General features: G+C 36.5%; 1 protein-coding gene across 1 annotated transcript in view; it reads left to right on the top strand.

Annotated features, from left to right (window-relative positions):
* The window catches only part of LOC121016197 (disintegrin and metalloproteinase domain-containing protein 5-like), an 83554-nt gene that overhangs the window by 28500 nt on the left and 31795 nt on the right, over nt 1-23259 (top strand). The window contains exons 6-9 of the mRNA XM_040453629.1: nt 131-202; nt 392-555; nt 1284-1365; nt 20336-20472. Coding sequence (XP_040309563.1) covers nt 131-202; nt 392-555; nt 1284-1365; nt 20336-20472 — 455 coding nt within the window. The remainder of the gene's footprint in view (nt 1-130; nt 203-391; nt 556-1283; nt 1366-20335; nt 20473-23259) is intronic.

Raw genomic sequence — 23259 nt, 5'->3', positions numbered from 1 at the left:
GATTTCCTAGATTTCAACTAGAATATAGTCCTGTGGCTACTTTCGAATATAGCACATTGTATAGGTGAAAGGTATGTGATATTTTCTTGATGGCATCCACTAGTTTTTAAAAATAATTTATCTTTTTCAGTTTGATTACATGGGCTCTGATATAAAGGTTGTAACACAGAAGATTATTCAGATAATTGGCTTTGTTAACACTGTAAGTTTTTATGTATTTTGTTTATATATTTTGTAAAAGTGTAGGTAATATGAATTGATGTGTATAATATTTTGTTGTACTGTTGAAGTTCCTATAATCAAAATACTGCATTAAATGTCATATGCATTTTTATGAAAGTTTAATATAATTTAATTAAAATTTATTTAAAATTTATTATTATTTTTTTAGATAATTTCACAGTTAAAACTGACTGTTGTAATATCTTCCATAGAAGTCTGGTCAAATAAAAACAAAATTTCTACTACAGGGAATCCTAATATTATATTATCTAGATTTTTAGAATGGAAATACAAACATGTCTCCCAACCTCATCAGACTGCATACTTATTTGCGTGAGTATAGTATTCCATTTTTGTATAGCATTAAATGAATAACCCAAAATGATTTCATATGTTAATTATGAAAATAAGCATTTAATGAATATATACTGTGTCCTATAAATTTGATAGACACCATGGGATGGGAAAAACATGTAAATTTACAAGTCCTTGTTTTCAAGGAGCTAATGTGAGGCAAGACTTAAAAACTTTTATCAACTGACATAAAATGACCTGATAAAAGTAAAATTACATGAAAATACTGAAATAACTAAAGAAGGTTAATGATGAGTGATATAATTTCTTTGGCTTTCCTTGTTATATTACTTGCTCTGTCTACATTTTTGTCTCCATTTGTTTTTTAAATAACATCAATATATAGAATTTATACATGCTCTAGAATCTAATGCACAGAAAAATCTATGCATCTTTAAGGAGATCACAGAAAACTGAATGTACAGGAAACCAGAATAAAAACTATAAACGTTAGTGCAGTAGCCTTTTGCATAAGCTATTAGGCCTTATCCTTATTACACTTCTGGAAGTTTATTAAATTTACAATTTACAAAATATCGAAATATTCTTAACATTGACGATTTGAAAAACATATATTTAAATAGTTTAATTCAGAGTAGCATAGTGCTTAGGACATAGTAATTGTTTGATAATTGTTGCTATGAAAATGATTATCATTAATAATACCATTCTTAAATGCAATTCTGAGGAAAATTATTATTTTTTAGCTTCAAGAAACATCTTAGTTTTATAGGAGCCACATTTCCTGGGAAAATATGTAATAAGAATTATGCTGTAGGAGTTGCTCTGGTATGTAATTATTTTCCAAATCCTCATATTTTCATGTTTTAAAATTTTCTAAATATTTTAAATGAATAAGTATATTAGTTTAATCATCCTTTAATAGTTTTTATATTGCTAAATTGGAGCATTAATACTAAACTATATAATTGCTTTTTTTTTTTTAATTTTTTTTTTAACATTTATTTATTTTTGAGACAGGGAGAGACAGCATGAACGGGAGAGGGTCAGAGAGAGAGGGAGACACAGAATCCGAAACAGACTCCGGGCTCTGAGCTGTCAGCACAGAGCCCGACGTGGGGCCCGAACTCACGGACAGTGAGATCATGACCTGAGCCGAAGTCGGATGCCCGACTGACTGAGCCACCCAGGCGCCCCTATAATTGCTTTTAAAAACACAACTTTAAATTAAACTGATCACAATGCCATATTATTTTTAAAAAACATATTTGACTAAGTAAAAGTTTAATTGTTTTGAACAGTGGCATGCTTGTATCAATATTTATTATATAACCAATGTAATTTTATTGTTAATTATTAAACATGTCAGCTTCTTACAACATTAATAATTGGTGTAAATTCATGTGCTTTTTTATTACATGACTTTTTTTTATTTTAACATAACTTTTATTGCATTCAATTCTTTATTATGTTTGGGATGAGCAGACGGAGGAAGAAACAGCCATCAAATGTTCATAACTACTGTTTTTTGGCAAAGTAAAAATGATCTCCTACAGAATTATATTCCTTTTACAAGTTATATAAAAAATGGGGAAGGGAACTAAAAGTACTTCAGAAGTCTGCGCTATGATTTTTTTTACTGATCCGTTTGCACAATTGGTTGTGTTTTAGTAGCAAGTAAAATGAAGCAAATTGCTATTGACAGATATTTAAAATCAGTTCTAGGGCGCCTGGGTGGCTCAGTCGGTTGAGCGTCCGACTTCGACTCAGGTCATGATCTCACGTCTGTGAGTTCGAGTCCCATGTCTGTGGGCTGTGCTGACAGCCCTGAGCCTAGAGCCTGGAGCGTGGAGCCTGCTTCGGATTCTCTCTCTCTCTCTCTCTCTCTCTCTCTCTGTCGGTCTCAAAAATAAATAAAACATTTAAAAATTAAAATCAGTTCTTCACTTGTTATTATTCCTATAAAATACATATTGATTGATTAGATAAATCCAATAACAGTTGTGGGGTTGTTACTATGGGTAGAGAACAATCATACATTTCATAAGGATTTGTGTTTATTCTTAGTGCCTAGTTTTGGTTTTCTCTCAGTGAAAACTTGAGGAAAGACCATCAGAAATTGTCCAGGTCTTCATTGTTGTTGTTAATTCTCCTTTGAAAACAATGTTTCATTGCTGAAGACTAATTTTTAGATCCTGTGTGTGTGTGTGTGTGTGTGTGTGTGTGTGTGTGAAGCAAATAAAGCAGACAATAATTATTGAGTATAAGTGGTTAGTATGTATGTTTTTCTGAGGCATTCTTTAAGACTTTAGTTTTGATTGGAATTTTTATGATAGGAATTTGTAAATAAAAAGGTGAATACACGAGTTAAGCAAGAATGCTATTAAAATATCAGTATAACATTAAAATATAAATATAAAAATAAATTATTTCTGATTGTGCCAACTACAAAGAGTTTGAAGATTAGATTTCAAAAAGATAGCTACCAGTCATAATATTCCAGAAGTTTTTTTAAAATTAAAAATTACTTCCTTGAATATTGTGGCTTTATTAAATGTCTTGAAATCACTATGGTTTAAGTCCTCTGACTTTGTTCTTTGTCAGTACTACATTGTACATAACTTTGCATTCTCATATAGATTTTAAAACCAGCTTTTCTAGTTACACACACACACACACACACACACACACACACACGCACACACACACACAGGCTTAGATTTTGATTGGGATGGTGTATCATTTATGAATGAATTAGAGGAAATGACATATTATCAACATTGGATCTTCCCATCCACTAACATGGTTTATGTCTCCATTATTGATGTCCTTAAAAAATTCTCTGTAGAGATTTCATACATCTGCTAAATTTATTCATAGAGATTTTATATGTTCTGATGCTGTTGCAACTGGTATTGTTTAAATGTATCTTCCAATTTTTCACTGCTAGTGTATATATATGTGGTCTGTTTATATATATTTTTTACATATGACCTTGATGAATTTATATAGGAGATCCATTATTTTTTCCAGCTTTAATGAAATATAATTTTGCATATATCATTGTTTAACATGTACAGCATAATGATTTGATATATGTCTATCTTGTGAAATGTTTTCCACAGTTAGGTTAGTGAACATATCCATCACATCTCACATAACTGCCGTGTGTGTGTGTGTGTGTGTGTGTGTGTGTGTGTGTGTGTGTGGTAAGAACCTTTAAGATCTACTCTATTGGCAATTTGCAAATGTACAATACAGTACTGTTAATTATAGTCACTATGCTGTACATTGCATCATCAGAAACTAGAAGTTTGTACTATTTAACCATTGGCACTTATTCCTGCCCCTAGAAACCACCACTCTGTTCTCTATTTCTAGGATTTTGGTTGTGTTAGTCTCCACATATGAGGAGATCATACAATATTTGTCTTTCTCTGTCTTATTTCACTTAACATAATGCTCTCAAGATTCATACATGTTGTCACAAATGGCAGGATTTCATCCTTTTTTATGACTGAATATTATGTATATATGAATATATATCACAATTTATTTATCCATTCATCTATCAGTGGACACTTAGATTGTTATCATGTCTTGACTATTGTGAATAGGGCCGCAGTGAACATGGGGTAAAAATGTCTCCTTGAGGCAGAGGGTTTTATTTTTTCCAGATATATACCCAGAAGTGGAATTTATGATTCATATGATAGCCCTATTTTTACTTTTTTCAGGAATCTCCACACTGTTTTCCATAGTGGAGGTACCCATGTACATCAGCAGTGTACAAGGGTTCCATTTTTTCCACCAGCATTTATTATCTATTTGCTTTTAGATAATAGTCATTCTATTAGGTGTGAGGTGATATCTCTTGTGGTTTTGATTTGTAATTCCCGGATGATTAGTGATGCTGACCATGTACCTTTTCACCTACCTGTTGGCCATTTGAATATCCTCTTTGGAGACATGTCTATTCAGGTTCTTAGACCATTTCTTAACCAGATTATTTGGGTTTTGGTAGTGAGCTGTATGTGTTCCTAATATATTTTGAATATTAACCCCTTATCAAATCTATAGTTTGAAAATATTTTTCCCAATATCTAGGTTGCCTTTTCATTTTATTGACTGGTATTTTGCTGTGCAGAACCTTTTATGTTAAATAAGTACTCCTTATTTTTGCTTTTGTGGTTTTGTGTTATATCCATAAAATCATTGTGTAGACCAATGTCAAGGAGATTTTTCACTATGCTTTCTTATAGGAGTTTTATGATTTCACTTCTTACGTTTAAGTATTTAGTTCATTTTCAGGTAATTTTAGGAAGTAGTATGAGATAGAGGTCCAGTTTTGTTATTTGCATGTGAATATCCAATTTTCCCAACATAATTTATTGAGGAGACTATCTTTTCTCATTTGAGTGTTCTCAGCTCCCTTGGTAAATATTAGTTGACCATATACATGGAAGGGTTTATTTCTGGGCTATCTGTTCTGTTCCACTGGTCTTTGAGTCTGTTTTTATGGCACTAACACTTTTTGATTACTATAGGTTTACCATACAGTTTGAAAACAGTAAGTTTGATGCTTCCACCATTGCTCTTTTTTGAGGGAGAGCTTAAACAACCAATATTGTCACAATTCTGGATGCAAGAAAGTCTAACATCAAGGTGCTGGCAGATACAGTGTATGGTGAAAGCTGACTTCTTGATTCATAGACAACTTTTTCTTTTTGGTACTTATGTTTTTTTGTTTCAGTTTTTATCTAATTCTAGTTGGCTAACATATAGTGTAATATTGGTTTAGGAGTAGAATTTAGTGAACCATCACTTACATATAACACCCAGTGCTCACCACAACAGATGACCTCCTTATACCCATCACCCATTTAGCCCATTCCCTACCCATCTCCCCTCCAGCAACTCTGTTTTTTGTCCTTGGTTAAGACTCTCTTATGGTCTTTGTCTTGCTTTGACTGACTTATTTCGCTTAGCATAATACACTCTAGATCCATCCATGTCATTGCAAATGGCAAATTTTCATTCTTTTTGATCACCAAGTAGTATTCCATTGTGTAAATATATATCACATCTTTTTTATCCATTCATCAGTTGATAGACATTTGTGCTCTTTTCCTAATTTGGCTATTGTTGATAATGATGCTATAAACATTGGGGTGCATGTGTCCTTGTGAATCACTATTTTTGTATCATTTGGGTAAATTCCTAGTAGTACAATTGCTGGGTCATAGGGTAGTTCTATTTTTAACTTTTTGAGAAATCTCCATACTGTTCTCCAGAAGGACTGCACCAGTTTGCATTACCACAAACAGTGTAAGAGGGTTCCCCTTTCCCTACATCTTTGCCAACATTTGTTCTTTCTTGTATTGTTAATTTTAGATATTCTGACAGGTATGAGGTGGTATCTCATCATAGTTTTGATTTGTAATTCTGTGATGATGAATGATGTTGATCATCTTTTCATGTGTCTGGTAGTGTCTGTTAAGTCTTTCTTGGAAAAATGGCTATTCAGGTTTTCTGCCTATTTCTTAACTGGATTATTTGCTTTTTGGTTGTTGAATTTGATAAGTTCTTTATAGATTTTGGATACTAACCCCTTATCAGATGTGTCATTTACAAATATCTTCTCCCATTCCATGGATCGCCTTTTAGTTTTATTGATTATTTTCTTTGATATGCAGAAGATTTCTTTTTTTTTTTTTATCTTGATGAGGTCCCAATAGTTCATTTTTGCTTTTGTTTCCCTTGCCTCTGGAGATGTATCTTACTACATACTAGAAGTTGTTAAAGCTGAGGTCAAAGAGGATGCTGCCTGTGTTTTCCTCTAGGATTTTGATGATTTCCTATCTCACATTTAGGTCTTTCATCCATTTTGAGTTTATTTTTGTGTATGGTGTAAGAAAGTGGTCCAGGTTCATTCTTCTGCATGTCGCTGTCCAGTTTTCCCAACACCATTTGTTGAAAACACTGTCTTTTTTCCATTGGATATTCTTGCCTGCTTTGTTGAAGATTAATTGACCATTGGGTTGTGGTTTCATTTCAGGGTTTTATTCTATTCCATGGATCTACATGTTTGTTTTTGTGCCAGTACCATACTGTCTTGATGAGTACAGCTTTGTGCTTGAAGTCAGGAATTGTGATGCTCCAGCTTTGCTTTTCCTTTCCAAGATTGCTTTAGTTCTTTGGGGTCTTTTGTGATTTCATACAAATTTTAGGTTTATTTTTTTTAGCTCTGTGAAAAATGCTATTGGTATTTTGATATGGATTGCAATACATGTGTACATTGCTTTGGGTAGTATAGACATTTTAACAATATTTGTTCTTCCTATCCATGAGCATGGGATGTTTTTCCATTTCTCTGTGCCATCTTCAGTTTCTTTCATCAGTGTTCTATATTCTTCAGAGGACAGATCTTTACCTCTTTGGTTAGGTTTATTCCTAGGTATCTTATGGTTTTTGGTGCAAGTATAAATGGGATTGATTCTTTGATTTCTTTCTTCTGTTTCATTAGTGGTGTATAGAAATGCAACAGTTTTGGTATGTTGATTTTGTATCCTGTGATTTGGTTGAACTTGTGTTTTGGTTCTAGACATTTTCTAGTGGAGTCTTTTGGGTTTTCTATATAGAGTATCATGTCATCTACAAATAGTGAAAGTTTGATTTCTTCCTTGCTGATTTTAATGTCTTTTATTTCTTTTTGTTGTCTGATTGCTGACTTCCAGTACTATGTTAGGTAACAGTGGTGAGAGTGGATATCGGGTTTGTTCCTGACCATAGAGGAAGAGTTCTCAGGTTTTGCCCATTGAGGATGATGTTAGCTGTGGATTTTTTTTATATGGCTTTAATGATATTGAGGTATGTTCCCTGTATCCCTATTTTGTTGAGGGTTTTTATGAAGAATGGATGCTGCATTCTGTCAAATTCTTTTTTGAATCTATTGGAAGGATCATATGGTTCTTATTCTTTCTTTATTAATGTGGTGTATCATGTTGATTAATTTGGAAATATTGAACCACTCTTGCAGACCACAACTAAATCCCATTTGATTGTGGTGTGTAATTCTTTTAATGTACTGCTGGATATGATTTGCTATTATCTTGTTAGAAATTTTTGCATCCATATTAATTAGGGATATTGGCTCCATAATTTTCTATTTTAGTGGAGTCCTTGTCTGGTTTTGGATTGAAGGTAATTCTGGCTTTGGAGAATGAGTTTGGAAGTTTTCCCTCCATTTCCATGTTTTGGAACAGTTTGAGAAGAACAGGTATTATTTCTTCTTTAATTTCTGGTATAAATCCCCCAGGAAGCCATCTGTTCCTGGACTTTTGTCTATTGGGAAATGTTTGGTTACTTATTCAGTCTTTGCTAGTTATGGATCTGTTCAAATTTTCTATTCTTCTTGTTTCAGTTTTGGTAGTTTATATGTTTCTATGGGAAATTCTTTCCATTTCTTCTAATTGCTCAATTTGTTGGCATATAATTTTTCATAATATTCTCTTATAATTATTTGTACTTCTGTGATGTTATCTCATTTGTGATTTTACTTATTTAGATCCTTTCTCTTTCTTTTTGGTAAGTCTGGCTAGGGGTTTACCAATATTATTAATTTTTTTTAAACAACCAGTTCCTAGCTTCATTGATCTTTTCTACTTTTTAAAAATTCTATGTCATTTATTTCTGCTCTAGTTTATATTATTTCCCTTCTTTTGCTGGATTTAGGCTTTATTTGCTATTCCTTTTCTAGCTCCCTTAGGTGTAAGTTTAGGTTGTGTGCTTGAGACTTTTCCTTCTTCTTCAGAAAGCTCTGTATTGCTATATACTTCCCTCTTAGGACTGCTTTTGCTGTATCCTGAAAGTTTTGGACCGTTGTGTTTTCATTTTCATTGGTTTCCATGTATTTATTTCTTCTTTAATTTCTTGGTTAACCCATTAAGTCTTTAGTAGGATGTTCTTTATCCTGCATTTATTTTTGGGCTTTCCAAATGTTTTCTTGTGGTTGACTTCCAAGTTTCATAGCATATTGGTTAGAAAATATGCATGTTATGACCTCAGTCTTTTTGTATTGTTGAGGCCTGATTTGTGACCCAGCATATGATCTCTTCTGGAGAATGTCCCATATGCAATAGAAAAAAATGTGTATTCTGCTCCTTTAGGATGATATATATGTGTTAAGTCCATCTGGTCCAGTGTGTCATTCAAAGCCATTGTTTCCTTTTTGATTTTCTGCTTAGATGATCTGTCCATTGTTGTAGTGGGGTGTTAAGGTCCCCACTATTACTGTATTGATATCAATGAGTTTTGTTGTATTTGTTATTTATTACTTTTTTTAGAGAGAGAGAAAGTGCGAGTGGGGAGAGAGGCAGAGAGAGAGAGAGAGAGAGAGAGAGAATCTCACACAAGCTCCATGTTTTCACAGATAGACCCCTTTATTATGATATAGTACCATTCTTGATCTCTTGTTCCAGTCTTTGTTTTAAAATCTAGTTTGTCTGGGGGCGCCTGGGTGGCGCAGTCGGTTAAGCGTCCGACTTCAGCCAGGTCATGATCTCGCGGTCCGTGAGTTCGAGCCCCGCATCAGACTCTGGGCTGATGGCTCAGAGCCTGGAGCCTGTTTCCGATTCTGTGTCTCCCTCTCTCTCTACTCCTCCCCCGTTCATGCTCTGCCTCTCTCTGTCCCAAAAATAAATAAACGTTGAAAAAAAAATTAAAAAAATAAAATAAAATCTAGTTTGTCTGATATAAGTACAGCTACTCCTGCTTTCTTTTGATGTCTCATAGCTTGATAGATGGTTCTCCATCCCTTCCCATTCACTCTGCAGGTGTCTTAGGTCTAAAATGAGTCTCTTGTAGGCACCATATAGATGGGTTTCATTTTTTTAAATCTGTTCTGATACCATATGTCCTTTGATTGGAGCATTTAATCCATTTACATTCAGAGTGATTACTGGTAGATATGAACTCATATACTGTCCAGGGCCTTGCACTTCAGGAAGTGTTTCTGGTATATGCTATGTGCACTTTGCTGTTGTGTTTTCACTGCTCTTAACTACTGATCAGTCCTCTGAAGGGTTTTTCCTTGTCTGCAGCAGGTATTATTTGGACCTTGTCCACTGTGTGGTGATAAGTGTGCGCCATTCACTGAAGTCCATCGGTGCTGATGGGCAGGGGTAGAAATTGTGTCAGCCAGCTCTATCATCTTGGAGAGGGGAGTTCATGCCCACCACTGTTCAGGAATTCCCCACAGAAGAGCAAATAACCTCCCCTCAATTGTCCCAGGCATCCTTCAGATCTTTTACTTCACCCTGTCTTTGTCTGAGCCATCTGCCCACCTGGTATAACAGTGCTCCTGTGTTTTATCTCTGGCACACGAGCTGTGTTTCAAAACTTCAAATTTTAGGGACCCACTGCAGCACAGATTTGTGCTGATCTTTTGGGGGAGGTCTTGCTGTGCTGTGGCTGGTGCCAGTTTGTCCCAGAAGAGAAGTCGCGTGAATGTACAGGGGCTTGGAGTTTATGGTAAAGAACAGCACAAAGCCAGAGTTCAGGTTAGCTGCCCTCAGCGGGTGCCTCTGTTCCTATGCTAATGAATGGGGAAGCTCAATGGTGCCCACCAGCTCTATTGTCCCCAGAAAAGCAGTGCCATCTTTCCCAAATGCACTCTAAGAAGGGACACTGTCCCTTCCAGTGGGACCTAGGGGATATTCAGACCACGCTATCTGCTCCAGAGCCTCTGTACACCTTCTCCACTGGAGCACCTCTATACCCACCAGACTCCACCCTGTGATGGTTTGGACTTATAAAACTTAAGACTTTGGGCTATGCTGCTTGTAAAAACTTGCAATCATCAGTCCTTGTTGTTTTGCCCATCTGTGATTTGGGGGATGTGTTTTTATTGTGCAATGCCCTGCACCCTGTTTTTTCTCTCTCTTTCCTCTCTCCTTGATCAGGGGTTCCTCCCCTCCACTGCATGGGTGATTCTTTTCTCCCCCCAGTCACATCTCTGAACCTCCTACCTTCCATGATGTGGCCTCTTTTCTCCCTCTAGTTGTGCAGTTTGTTCTCTCAGTCCTCAGATTGATTTCCTGGGTGTTCAGAATGATTTGGCATTTATCTAGCTGTGTTTGAGGGAAAAGGCAATTCTAGGGTCCCCCTACTATTCTCCCATCTTAGCTCCTGGTCTAGAAGGGGAATATGGGCATTTTAACAATATTAATTCTTCCAGTCATAGAATATCTTTCCACTTATTTGTGTCATCTTAAGTTTCTTTCATCAATATCTTATAGTTTCAATGTGTAGGTTTCTCATCTTCTCAGTTAAATTTATTCCTAGATATTGGGGCATGTGGGTGGCTCAGTCAGTTAACTGCCGACTCTGACTCACATCATGACTCGTGGTTTGTGGGTTTGAGTCCCAGGTCACACTCTGTGCTGAAAGCCTGGAGTCTGGAGCCTGCTTCAGATTCTGTGTCTCCCTCTCTCTTTGCCCTTTCCTTGCTCATGCCCTCTCTCTCTCTCAAAAATAAAATGAACATTTAAAAAATTAAAAAAATTATTCCCAGCTATTTTATTCTTTTTAATGCAATTGTAAATGGGATTGTTTTCTTAACTTCTCTTTCTGATATTTATTAGTGTATAGAAATGCTGCAGATTTCTATATATTGATTTTGTACACTGCAACTTTACTGAATTTATTAGTTCTAACAGTTATTTTTTTTTTTTGGTAGAGCTTTAAGGTTTTCTATATTTGACAATAATCACTGTTTACTTCTTTCAATTGGATGCCTTTTTTTTCTTGCCTAATTTCTTTGGCTAGGACTTTCAATACTATGTTAAATAAAAGTAACAGTAATGGAATTCCTGTCTTGTTTGTGATCTTAGAGAAAAAGCTCTCAGTTTTTCACCTTTGAGTATGATAGCTGTGAGCTTGCCATATATGGCCTTTATTATGTTAAGGTACGTTCCCTCTAAACTCACTTTGATGAGCAATTTTAATCAAAAATTGATGTTGAATTTTATCTTCTATTCATTGTCTTGTTTTTTTCTTTTTTACTCTTTCTCTTTTTTGTCTTCTATGGTTTTCACTGTACATTTCATAGGATTCCATTTCCTCTCCTCTCATCATATCATCAGTTATATTAAGAAACCTACTTAAGCATTTGTCCTAGAGTTTACATATACACTTGCAACTAACGTAATTGTAATGTAGTTTTAATTAACTAGACTAAGCTAACTGAACTAAAATAGCACTAATCTAGATGGGAAAAAAATTTAAGGTTACCTAGGATTTATTTTCATCAGATATTAAAAGACATACAGACATGTTAATGACTGTCATGGAAGAGGGGAAGATAGCGGCATAGGAGGACCCTGGGCTCACCTCTTCCTGCTGGTCACATAGATTCCACCTACACCTGCCTAAATAACCCAGAAAACCACCAGAAGACTAGCAGAATGGATTCTCTGGAGCCAAGCACAGAGGAGAGGCCCATGGAAGAGGGTAGGAGGGCGGAGAGGTGGTGCGGGATACACGGACTGGAGGGAGGGAGCTGGGGCGGAGGGGCAGCCCGCCGGCCAAGCAGAGGTCCCAAGTCTGGCTTGCAAAAGTGGAGTTGCCGGACGGAGTGTGTTCGGACAGCAAGTGGGACTTAACATCTGGAAGGTTATAAGCTAACAGCTGTGCTCGGAGAGTGGGAGGGCTGGAGGACAAAGAGAGGGAGAGTTGTTGAGCCCTGGATGACAGAACTCAGCTTGGCCAGGAACAAAGGTGCTTGCCAGCGCCATCTCCCTCACCCATCCCCTAGCCAAAACCGCAAAGGGAACCAGTTCCTGTCAGAGAACTTGCTTGCACCCCGCAAACACCCAACGCTGTGCTTCTGCGGATCCATACCTCCTGCGGCTGGTCTGACTCCCTCCCGGTGCTGCAGGGCTCCTCCTGAAGCAGATCACGAAGGATAAGCAAGCTGAACCTGCCCCTCCCGCCCCAGTGCAACTTGCTGATCCACCCCAGCGAATACGCCAGATCCCCATCACCACAAGCCTGGCAGTGTACAAGTAGCACAGACGGGCCATGCCACTCCACAGTGAATCCCACCCCTAGGAGGGGGGAAGAGAAGGTACACACCAGTCTGACTGTGTCCCCAGCTGTAGGCTGGGGGCAGACATCAGGTCTGACTACAGCCCCGCCCACCAACGCAAGTTATTCAAGACAGCACAGGGGAAGTGCCCTGCAGTTCCGCACCACTCCAGGGACTATCCAAAATGACAAAAGGGAAGAATTCCCCTCAAAAGAATCTCCAGGAAATAACGACAGCTAACGAACTGATCAAAAAGGATTTAAACAATATAACAGAAAGTGAATTTAGAATAATAGTCATGAAATTAATCGCTGGGCTTGAAAACAGTATAAAAGACAGCAGAAAATCTCTTGCTACAGAGATCAAGGGACTAAGGAACAGCCAGGAGGAGCTAAAAAATGCTATAAATGAGCTGCAAAATAAAATGGAGACAACCACAGCTCGGATTGAAGAGGCAGAGGAGAGATGAGGTGAACTGGAAGATAAAATTATGGAAGAAGAGGAAGCTGAGAAAAAGAGAGATAAAAAAAAATCCAGGAGTATGAGGGGAAAATTAGAGAACTAAGTGATGCACTAAAGAGAAATAATCTACACATAATTGGTGTTACAGAGGAGGAAGAGAAAGGGAAAGGTGCTGAAGGTATACTTGAAGAAATAATAGCTGAGAACTTCCCGGATCTGGGGAAGGAAAAAGGCATTGAAATCCAAGAGGCACAGAGAACTCCCTTCAGACGTAACTTGAATCGATCTTCTGCACGACATATCATAGTGAAACTGGCAAAATACAGGAAAAAAGAGAAAATTCTGAAAGCAGATAGGGATAAACGTGCTCTAACATATAAAGGGAGACCGATAAGACTCGTGACGGATCTGTCTACTGAAACTTGGCAGGCCAGAAAGGAATAGCAGGAAATCTTCAATGTGATTAACAGAAAAAATATGCAGCCAAGAATCCTTTATCCAACAAGTCTGTCATTTAGAATAAAGGGAGAGATAAATGTCTTCCCAAACAAACAAAAACTGAAGGAATTTGTCACCACTAAACCAGCCCTACAAGAGATCCTAAGGGGGATCCTGTGAGACAAAGTACCAGAGACATCGCTACAGGCATAAAACCTACGGACATCACAATGACTCTAAACCCATATCTTTCTATAATAACACAATGTAAATGGACTAAATGCGCCAACAAAAACACATAGGGTATCAGAATGGATAAAAAAACAAGACCCATCTATTTACTGTCTACAAGAGACTCATTTTAGACCTGAGGACACCTTCAGATTGAAAGTGAGGGGATGGAGAACTATTTATCATGCTACTGGGAGTCAAAAGAAAGCTGGAGTAGCCATAGTTATATCAGACAAATTAGACTTTAAATTAAAGGCTGTAACAAGAGATGAAGAAGGACATTATATAATAGTGACAGGGTCTATCCATCAGGAAGAGCTAACAATTATAAATGTCTATGAGCCGAATACCGGAGCCCCCAAATATATAAAACACTTACAAACATAAGCAATCTTATTTATAAGAATGTGGTCATTGCAGGGGACTTTAACACTCCACTTACAGAAATGGATAGATCATCTAGACACACGGTCAATAAAGAAACAAGGGCCCTGAATGAGACATTGGATCAGATGGACTTGACAGATATATTTAGAACTCTGGATCCCAAAGCAACAGAATATACTTTCTTCTTGAGTGCACATGGAACATTCTCCAAGATAGATCACATACTGGGTCACAAAACAGACCTTCATAGGTATACAAGGATTGAGATCATACCATGCATACTTTCAGACCACAATGCTATGAAGCTTGAAATCAACCACAGGAAAAAGTCTGGAAAACCTCCAAAAGCATGGAGGTTAAAGAACACCCCACTAAAGAATGAATGGGTCAACCAGGCAATTAGAGAAGAAATTAAAAAATATATGGAAACAAATGAAAGTGAAAACACAACAATCCAAACGCTTTGGGACTCAGCGAAGGTAGTCCTGAGAGGAAAATACATTGCAATCCAGGCCTATCTCCACAAACAAGAAAAATCCCAAATACAAAATGTAACAGCACACCTAAAGGAAATAGAAGCAGAACAGCAAAGACAGCCTAAACCCAGCAGAATAAGAGAAATAATGAAGATCAGAGCAGAAATAAATATAGAATCTAAAAAAAAAACTGTAGAGCAGATCAATGAAACCAAGAGTTGGTTTTTTGAAAATAATAAACAAAATTGAAAAGCCTCTAGCCAAGATTCTCAAAAAGAAAAAGGAGATGACCCAAATAGATAAAATCATGAATGAAAATGGCATTATTACAACCAATCCCTCAGAGATACAAGCAATTATCAGGGAATACTATGAAAAATTATATGCCAACAAACTGGACAACCTGGAAGAAATAGACAAATTCCTAAACACCCACACACTTTCAAAAGTCAATCAGGAGGAATGAGAAAGCTTGAACAGACCCATAACCAGCGAAGAAATTGAATCGGTTATCAAAAATCTCCCAACAAATAAGAGTCCAGGACCAGATGGCTTCCCAGGAAAATTCTACCAGACATTTAAAGCAGAGATACTACTTATCCTTCTCAAGCTATTCCAAAAAATAGAAAGGGAAGGAAAACTTCCAGACTCATTCTATGAAGCCAGTATTACTTTGATTCCTAAACCAGACAGAGACCCAGTAAAAAAAGAGAATTACAGGCCAATATCCCTGATGAATATGGATGCAAAAATTCTCAATAAGATACTAACAAATCGAATTCAACAGCATATAAAAAGAATTATTCACCATGATCAAGTGGGATTCATTCCTGGTATGCAGGGCTCGTTCAACATTTGCAAATCAATCAACGTGATACATCACATTAATAAAAGAAAAGAGAAGAACCATATGATCCTGTCGATGCAGAAAAGGCATTTGACAAAATTCAGCAACGTTTCTTAATAAAAACCCTCGAGAAAGTTGGGATAGAAGGAACATACTTAAAGATCATAAAAGCCATTTATGAAAAGCCCACAGCTAACATCATCCTCAATGGGGAAATACTGAGAGCTTTTTCCCTGAGATCAGGAACACGACAGGGATGTCCACTCTCACTGCTGTTGTTTAACATAGTGTTGGAAGTTCTAGCATCAGCAATCAAACAACAAAAGGAAATCAAAGACATCAAAATTGGCAAAGATGAAGTCAAGTTTTCACTTTTTGCAGATGACATGATAGTATACATGGAAAACCCGATAGACTCCACCAAAAGTCTGCTAGAACTGATACATGAATTTAGCAAAGTTGCAGGATACAAAATCAATGTACAGAAATCAGTTGCATTCTTATACACCAATAATGAAGCAACAGAAAGACAAATAAAGAAACTGATCCCATTTACAATTGCTCAAGAAGCATAAAATGCCTAGGAATAAATCTAACCAAAGATGTACAAGATCTGTATGCTGAAAACTATAGAAAGGTTAAGAAGGAAATTGAAGAAGATAAAAAGAAATAGAAAAACATCCCGTGCTCATGGATTGGAAGAATAAATATTGTCAAAATGTCAATACTACCCAAAGCTATCTACACATTCAATGCAATCCCAATCAAAATTGCACCAGCATTCTTCTCGAAACTAGAACAAGCAATCCTAAAATTCATATGGAACCACAAAAGTCCCCGAATAGCCAAAGGAATTTTGAAGAAGACCAAAGCAGGAGGCATCACAATCCCAGACTTTAGCCTCTACTACAAAGCTGTAATCATCAAGACAGCATGGTATTGGCACAAAAACAGACACATAGACCCATGGAATAGAATAGAGAACCCAGAAATGGACCCACGAATGTATGGCCAACTAATCTTTGACAAAGCAGGAAAGAATATCCAATGGAAGAAAGGCAGTCTCTTTAACAAATGGTGCTGGGAGAACCAGACAGCAACATGCAGAAGGTTGAAACTAGACCACTTTCTCACACCATTTACAAAAATAAACTCAAAATGGATAAAGGACCTGAATGTGAGACAGGAAACCATTAAAACACTAGAGGAGAAAGCAGGAAAAGACCTCTCTGACCTCAGCCGTAGCAATTTCTTACTTGACACATCCCCAAAGGCAAGGGAATTAAAAGCAAAAATGAATACTGGGACCTTATGAAGATAAAAAGCTTCTGCACAGCAAAGGAAACAACCAACAAAACTAAAAGGCAACCAACGGAATGGGAAAAGATATTTGCAAATGACATATCGGACAAAGGGCTAGTATCCAAAATCTATAAAGAGCTCACCAAACTCCACACCCGAAAAACAAATAACCCAGTGAAGAAATGGGCAGAAAACATGAATAGACACTTCTCTAAAGAAGACATCCGGATGGCCAACAGGCACATGAAAAGATGCTCAACGTCGCTCCTCATCAGGGAAATACAAATCAAAACCACACTCAGGTATCACCTCACGCCAGTGAGAGTGGCCAAAATGAACAAATCAGGAGACTATAGATGCTGGAGAGGATGTGGAGAAACGGGAACCCTCTTGCACTGTTGGTGGGAATGCAAATTGGTGCAGCCACTCTGGAAAACAGTGTGGAGGTTCCTCAAAAAACTAAAAATAGACCTACCCTATGACCCAGCAATAGCACTGCTAGGAATTTACCCAAGGGATACAGGAGTACGGATGCATAGGGGCACTTGTACCCCAATGTTTATAGCAGCACTCTCAACAATAGCCAAATTATGGAAAGAGCCTAAATGTCCATCAACTGATGAATGGGTAGAGAAATTGTGGTTTATATACACAATGGAGTACTACGTGGCAATGAGAAAGAATGAAATATGGCCCTTTGTAGCAACGTGGATTGAACTGGAGAGTGTGATGCTAAGTGAAATAAGCCATACAGAGAAAGACAGATACCATATGTTTTCACTCTTATATGGATCCTGAGAAACTTAACAGAAACCCATGGGGAGGGGAAGGGGAAAAGAAAGATATTAGAGTGGGAGAGAGCCAAAGCATAAGAGACTCTTAAAAATTGAGAACAAACAGGGTTGATGGGGGGTGGGAGGGAGGAGAGGGTGGGTGATGGGTATTGAGGAGTGTACCTTTTGGGATGAGCACTGGGTGTTGTATGGAAACCAATTTGACAATAAATTTCATATATTGAAAAAAAAATGACTGTCATGCAGGAAGAAGTTTATCATACAGTTCCCTAGAAACAGAAGGCACACCCTGCAGGGACCATACAAGGAAGCACCAAGATTGTTCAGGCAGTGTAGTCAGCAAAGGGTAACATGGACAAAAACTTCCGTTGTTGTTTCTTTGGGGAGGAATGGGTAAGGCAAGGTAAGCAGGTCTTGGATTGGCTCATTTAAATAATTTCAGCAGTCTTTCTCACATGGAGGCTGTACCTAGTTGTCTGGTACTTAACTCTGTTGTGGTTTGGGCAGATGAAGAGTGTCCTAGGGTATGTCAGCCTAATAAAAGAAGGGATAGGGCATATGGGCTCTAGGTTCATTGATTTGCATATGAAAGATACACTTGCAGGTAAGTTGTTTACTATTTTAAGAAATTGGGTAACCCTGGGATGGGAAGTCTAGCATTGGCAAAGCCCCAGATATTAAAGCATCACAATACATAAAATAAAATACATCATTAATACAATTAGCCCATTAATACAGTTTGATACATTACCAAATTTAAGGGGTAATAGAAGACTTGTATATAGTAGGGCAAAAGTTGTGTGAAACAGCGCAGAAAACATTTTATTATGAGTAAAAGGGAGAAACACAGGTAGAAGTATAAGAAGTCTTAGAAGTGAAATGTGTTTCTTAGTTAATATTGTTGATCTCTATAACTCTGGAGGGGATGCGGAATGTCCTGGCAAGTCATTGTATACTGTCCTAAGAGCTGCTCCTGATGAAAAGCTTGGATGGAGGAAGAAGGTGGTGCTTGAGTTCAAGCAGTTTTCAACTAAATGAAATTGCTTTTCTCTGAAGGTGGACTGAAATGTCTGATGCACCAGTTGATTGCTTTAGTGTCTGTAGTTGAACTATTAAGCAGCCAGCACAATATTGTGGGATGGAAAATTTAGAAACGTCTTCATGGATCATGGATGCCTTCTCTGAACTCTTCTTTATTTGCCATCTGTTCATAGTGCTTTAGCCTGGGTCATCAGGAACCCATCACTTTTTTTTAAGACTATTTTTTTTAGAACAGTTTTAGATTTACCACAAAACTGAGGGTAAAGGTACACAGATTACCCATATACCTCCTGTCCCTAACATGCACAGCCTTCTGTATTATCCACATCCCTCACCAGAATGGGATATTTTTGTACTAAGGATGAACCTCATTGACCCATCAAAATCACCCAAAGTCCATAGTTTACCTTAGGGTTCAGTCTTGGTGTTGTACATAAGTTAGGGCAAAAGATGATAGATATCTATCATTTATGGTATTATAACAAGTGTTTTCACTCCCCTAAACATCCTCTGTGTTCTGCCTATTAATTTCTCCCCTCCCTGTCTGCAACCACAGAGCTTTTTATTGTCTCCACAATTTTGTTTTTTTCTGGAAGTCATACAGTTGGATTCTACAATATGTATTCTTTTCAGATTGGCCTTTTTTCACTTAATAATATGCACTCAAGCTTCCTCCATTTCTTTTGATGACTTGATAGCTCATTTGTTTTTAGTGCTTAATAACATTCTGTTGTCTAAAATGTGCCACAGTTTATCTGTTCACCTACTGAAGGACATTGTGGTTGCTTGCAAGTTTTGGGAATTATGAATGAAGCTTCTGGAAACATCTTTGTGTAGAAATTGGAAACTATCCAAAGATGAACAATATACCTATTGAGGGTGTTTTGGTTTTCTATTGCTATGTAACCAATTATGCCAAAACTTAAAGAGATAAAAACAAGAGAGTTCTGTGGGTCAACAATTGAGGAGCAGCAGACAGGGTTATCTCATGGTTCAGCATGGGCAGGATTTTCTTCCAAACTTAGTCATTTGGCTGTGGTAGACCTCAGAAAATCTGTTTCCAAACTCATTCCTGTGGGCCTCTCTACAGGACTACTTCATGACATAGTAGCTGGCTTCCCACAGAGACTGAGATCTAGAATCCAAAAAGTCAGTCTTTTTATAATCTGTCTTGGAAATGGTCAACCATCTGTTCCTCTACATTTAGTTAATTAGAGGCAAGTCAAAAAGTCCAGTTTACACACAATGGAATGGAAATACTCATAGACATGAATACCAAGAGGTAGATATCTTTGGGACTCATTTTAGAGTCTGCCTACTGGAGAGAGAATGTAAAATTGATTATTAAAATAAAAGATTAAAGTCATTTTCTTTAAAATAACTCAAAGAGGCAACATAATATGGTGTTTGAGACTCAGTTGGATTAGCTAAGATAGCTGATATTGTCATGAATAGTATTTTGAAATTAAACTACTGTGTTTACTTATCTATGTTTAATAAATCTATTATCCAAATGTTTATATAACTCTACTACAATTGCATTTACATAGGCATCTTGGATGCATTGATTTAAAAAATGAGTTTTATGTACTAATTTTTTTACTATAATTGTATTTAGAATAGTATATATATAATATACACTAATTTTTTATAGTATAGTAATTTTAATTTTGTTATAGTATAGTATACTATAGTATTCTTAGCTAACTCTTTTCTTTTTCCTTGTCTTTAGTATCCAGAGGATTTATCCCTGGAGTCATATACTATCAGTATTGTGCAGTTGCTTGGCTTTAATCTGGGATTGAGTTATGACAATCCTGACACTTGTTATTGTTCAGAAGATGTTTGCACAATGTCACCTAAAGCAGTGTGAGATAATTTTCTTTATTACACATGTTCCTTTATTTATTTATTTTTGTTTGGTTAGGACCTTTTGCACTTCTATTAGCCAAACTGAAGTAATTGACAATTATAGAACACTATACCTAACAACCACAGAATACACATTTTTCAAGTACAGCAGAACACAAACCAAAATAGGCCCACCACCTCCCCCATGTGTCTCCATGCCTGGAGAAACTCTCTTCCTCCTTCCTGCATTCTGGAGTCTGACTTGTATTTTTCTCCCCTGGCCAGATTGAAAGCACCCTCAAAGGAAAAGCCATATGAATTGTGTAATTTCAGTGATTGTGCATAAAGCTAAATTAAATGCTTTGATATTTGCATTTAAAACTGGCATTGTATGGTATAGGGATGAGTGGTACAATTCATGTTAGTAGTTTCAATTAAGAATTTTTTTTATTTAGAAAGACATTAAATTGTAAATAAATAATAACACCATGACCCATTGAAAGACTGCTGAAGAAAGGAAAAAAACCTTTATTTTAGAACCATTAATAATACATATTCCCTGCTCTATTTCTTAAATATATTTTTAAAGTTTATTTATTTTGAGAGAAAGAGAGAGAGAGAGAGAGAGAGAGAGAGAGAGAGAGAATGCACAAGTGGGGGAGGGACAGACAGAGAGGGAGAGAGAGAATCCCAAGCAGGCTCTGTGCTGTCAGTGCAGAATCCAGCGTGGAACTCAATCCCATGAACCGTGAAATCATGACCTGAGCCAAAATCAAGAATCAGATGCTCCACTGACTGAGCCACCCAGGCACCCCTTCTGTTGGTTTTTTCATCATTTCAACATTCTATTTGTTTCATATATTTTTCTCCTGATGTTCATGCTTTTTGTCCCTAAGAAGTATTTGGTCTACTTTTTACTACACACCTATTGCCCAGGAGAGTGCTCAGTAAATATGTTGCAAACAGTGACTAAATCAGCTCAGTATATTTTCTCATTATTTCATTTTATCCTTTGATTACTGAATCCATGATACCCTGAAGTTTTGTAAAGGCACAAAGTAGATAATAACTAAATTTATTTCTTATTCCTTGGATAAGTGGTTACTCAGAAGAATATCCATTCTTTCACCATCTTCTTGAGCATTTTATTTATAAACTTTATAAAAATTCAACTTTGTCAAGGTATGTTTTTTGCTGCAATAAAATTTGTGCACTGTAAGTGTACAAGTTTATGACTTTTGACAAATACATAAATATCTTTGAGCCACAGTATCAGTGAGATTATGCAACAGTTTCATTTCCCCAAAAGTTCCTTTGTGACCCTTATTGTCCTTCTACCTTTTATCCTTGCCCCAGGCAACAACTGATCTGATTTATTACTACAATTAGTTTTCCTTGCTTCAGAACTTTATGTAAATTGAATTAGTTGTGCTCTATTTTGAGTATTGAATCTATGACTCTGAATTATGTAAACATTTTTCTTTAATTATTTGAATATTTATAGTGCTTTAATTTAGGTATTTGTATGCCAAATCGTAACATCTGGACCATCTCAGTTTTGATTTCTTTTGACTGCCTTTTTTTTTTACATTGACTATGGATCACATTTTTTATTTCTTTGTGTTCCTGTTGTTGTTATTATTATTATTAGCATATTAGATATTTTTGATAATACAATAGAAAGCTTGGATGCTCCTACCTTCCTCTGAAAAGCATTGATTCTTGGAAATTCAATTATTGGCTAATTATATTGAATTTTATATGCTTGGTTTTACACTTTGTTAATATGGATCTATAGAAAGCTCAGGGTATTTTAAAACCCCTATAACTTGGCCGGATTGAACTTCCAAATTCACTCTCTTCTGGGGATCTTGTCAGGGTTTGAATTTAGGCTCTATTGGAATTGAGATAGAGTAGATTCTAGTTAGGGCAGAGGTCAGCAAACAACAATCCCCGAGCTAATTTCGGTGGTAGCCTGTTTGTAAATAAAATTCTATTGAAATACAGCTAGACTTATTGTTCTACCTATTGTTTATGGTTGCTCTTGTACTACAGTGGCAGAGTTGAGTAGTTGTACCACAGTCTATGGCATATTAGTCTATAATATTTATTGCCTGGCCCTTTACAGAAAAAGCTTGTCACCCCCTGGTCTAGGACATAATCTTTACTCTTAAGTCAGATTCTTTATAGTGTTTTAGTTGGATGCTGAGCTATTACTAGAGAGCTATTACTAGCTAACAGCTCTCTCACTGTCAAGACAGGTACTTATGGTGCCCCTCCCATTGTGTAGCTCAAACCACAGGTTTTTATTTGAAAAATGTTTAATTATGTTGAACAAAAGCCCTAATATGTACTTAAGTTAATGCAAACATGTTTATATTGGCATTACAAGAAAAATGCAAGACATATTAAAAAAAATTAAAAATGTGCTAAATACTGAGGCTAAACATTTAAAATTCAATTGTTTGGCATTGGCAAAGTAAATAAAGTGAACACAGGTCTTATGTTTAAAGGTTTAATAAATGTCATAAGACAGGTAAATAACACATCTTGTTTAAAACAGGATGAATGGCAATGAAAAGATTTTGGATTTTTTTTTCATTCCAAGAATTTTCATGGTGAAATTTTAAAAATATGGTAAAACATATTATCAATGCAATGAATAGTTTCCAAAATGTGCTTTTTTTCCCATAATGCTTTTTATTTTTTTTTTAATTTTTTTTTTCAACGTTTATTTATTTTTGGGACAGAGAGAGATAGAGCATGAACGGGGGAGGGGCAGAGAGAGAGGGAGACACAGAATCG

The sequence above is a fragment of the Herpailurus yagouaroundi genome, unplaced genomic scaffold, assembly GCF_014898765.1.
Source record: "Herpailurus yagouaroundi ecotype Mexico unplaced genomic scaffold, PumYag 28, whole genome shotgun sequence".
In the NCBI taxonomy this organism is placed as follows: Eukaryota; Metazoa; Chordata; class Mammalia; order Carnivora; family Felidae; genus Herpailurus; species Herpailurus yagouaroundi.
This window is presented reverse-complemented; position numbering and strand designations above follow the sequence as displayed.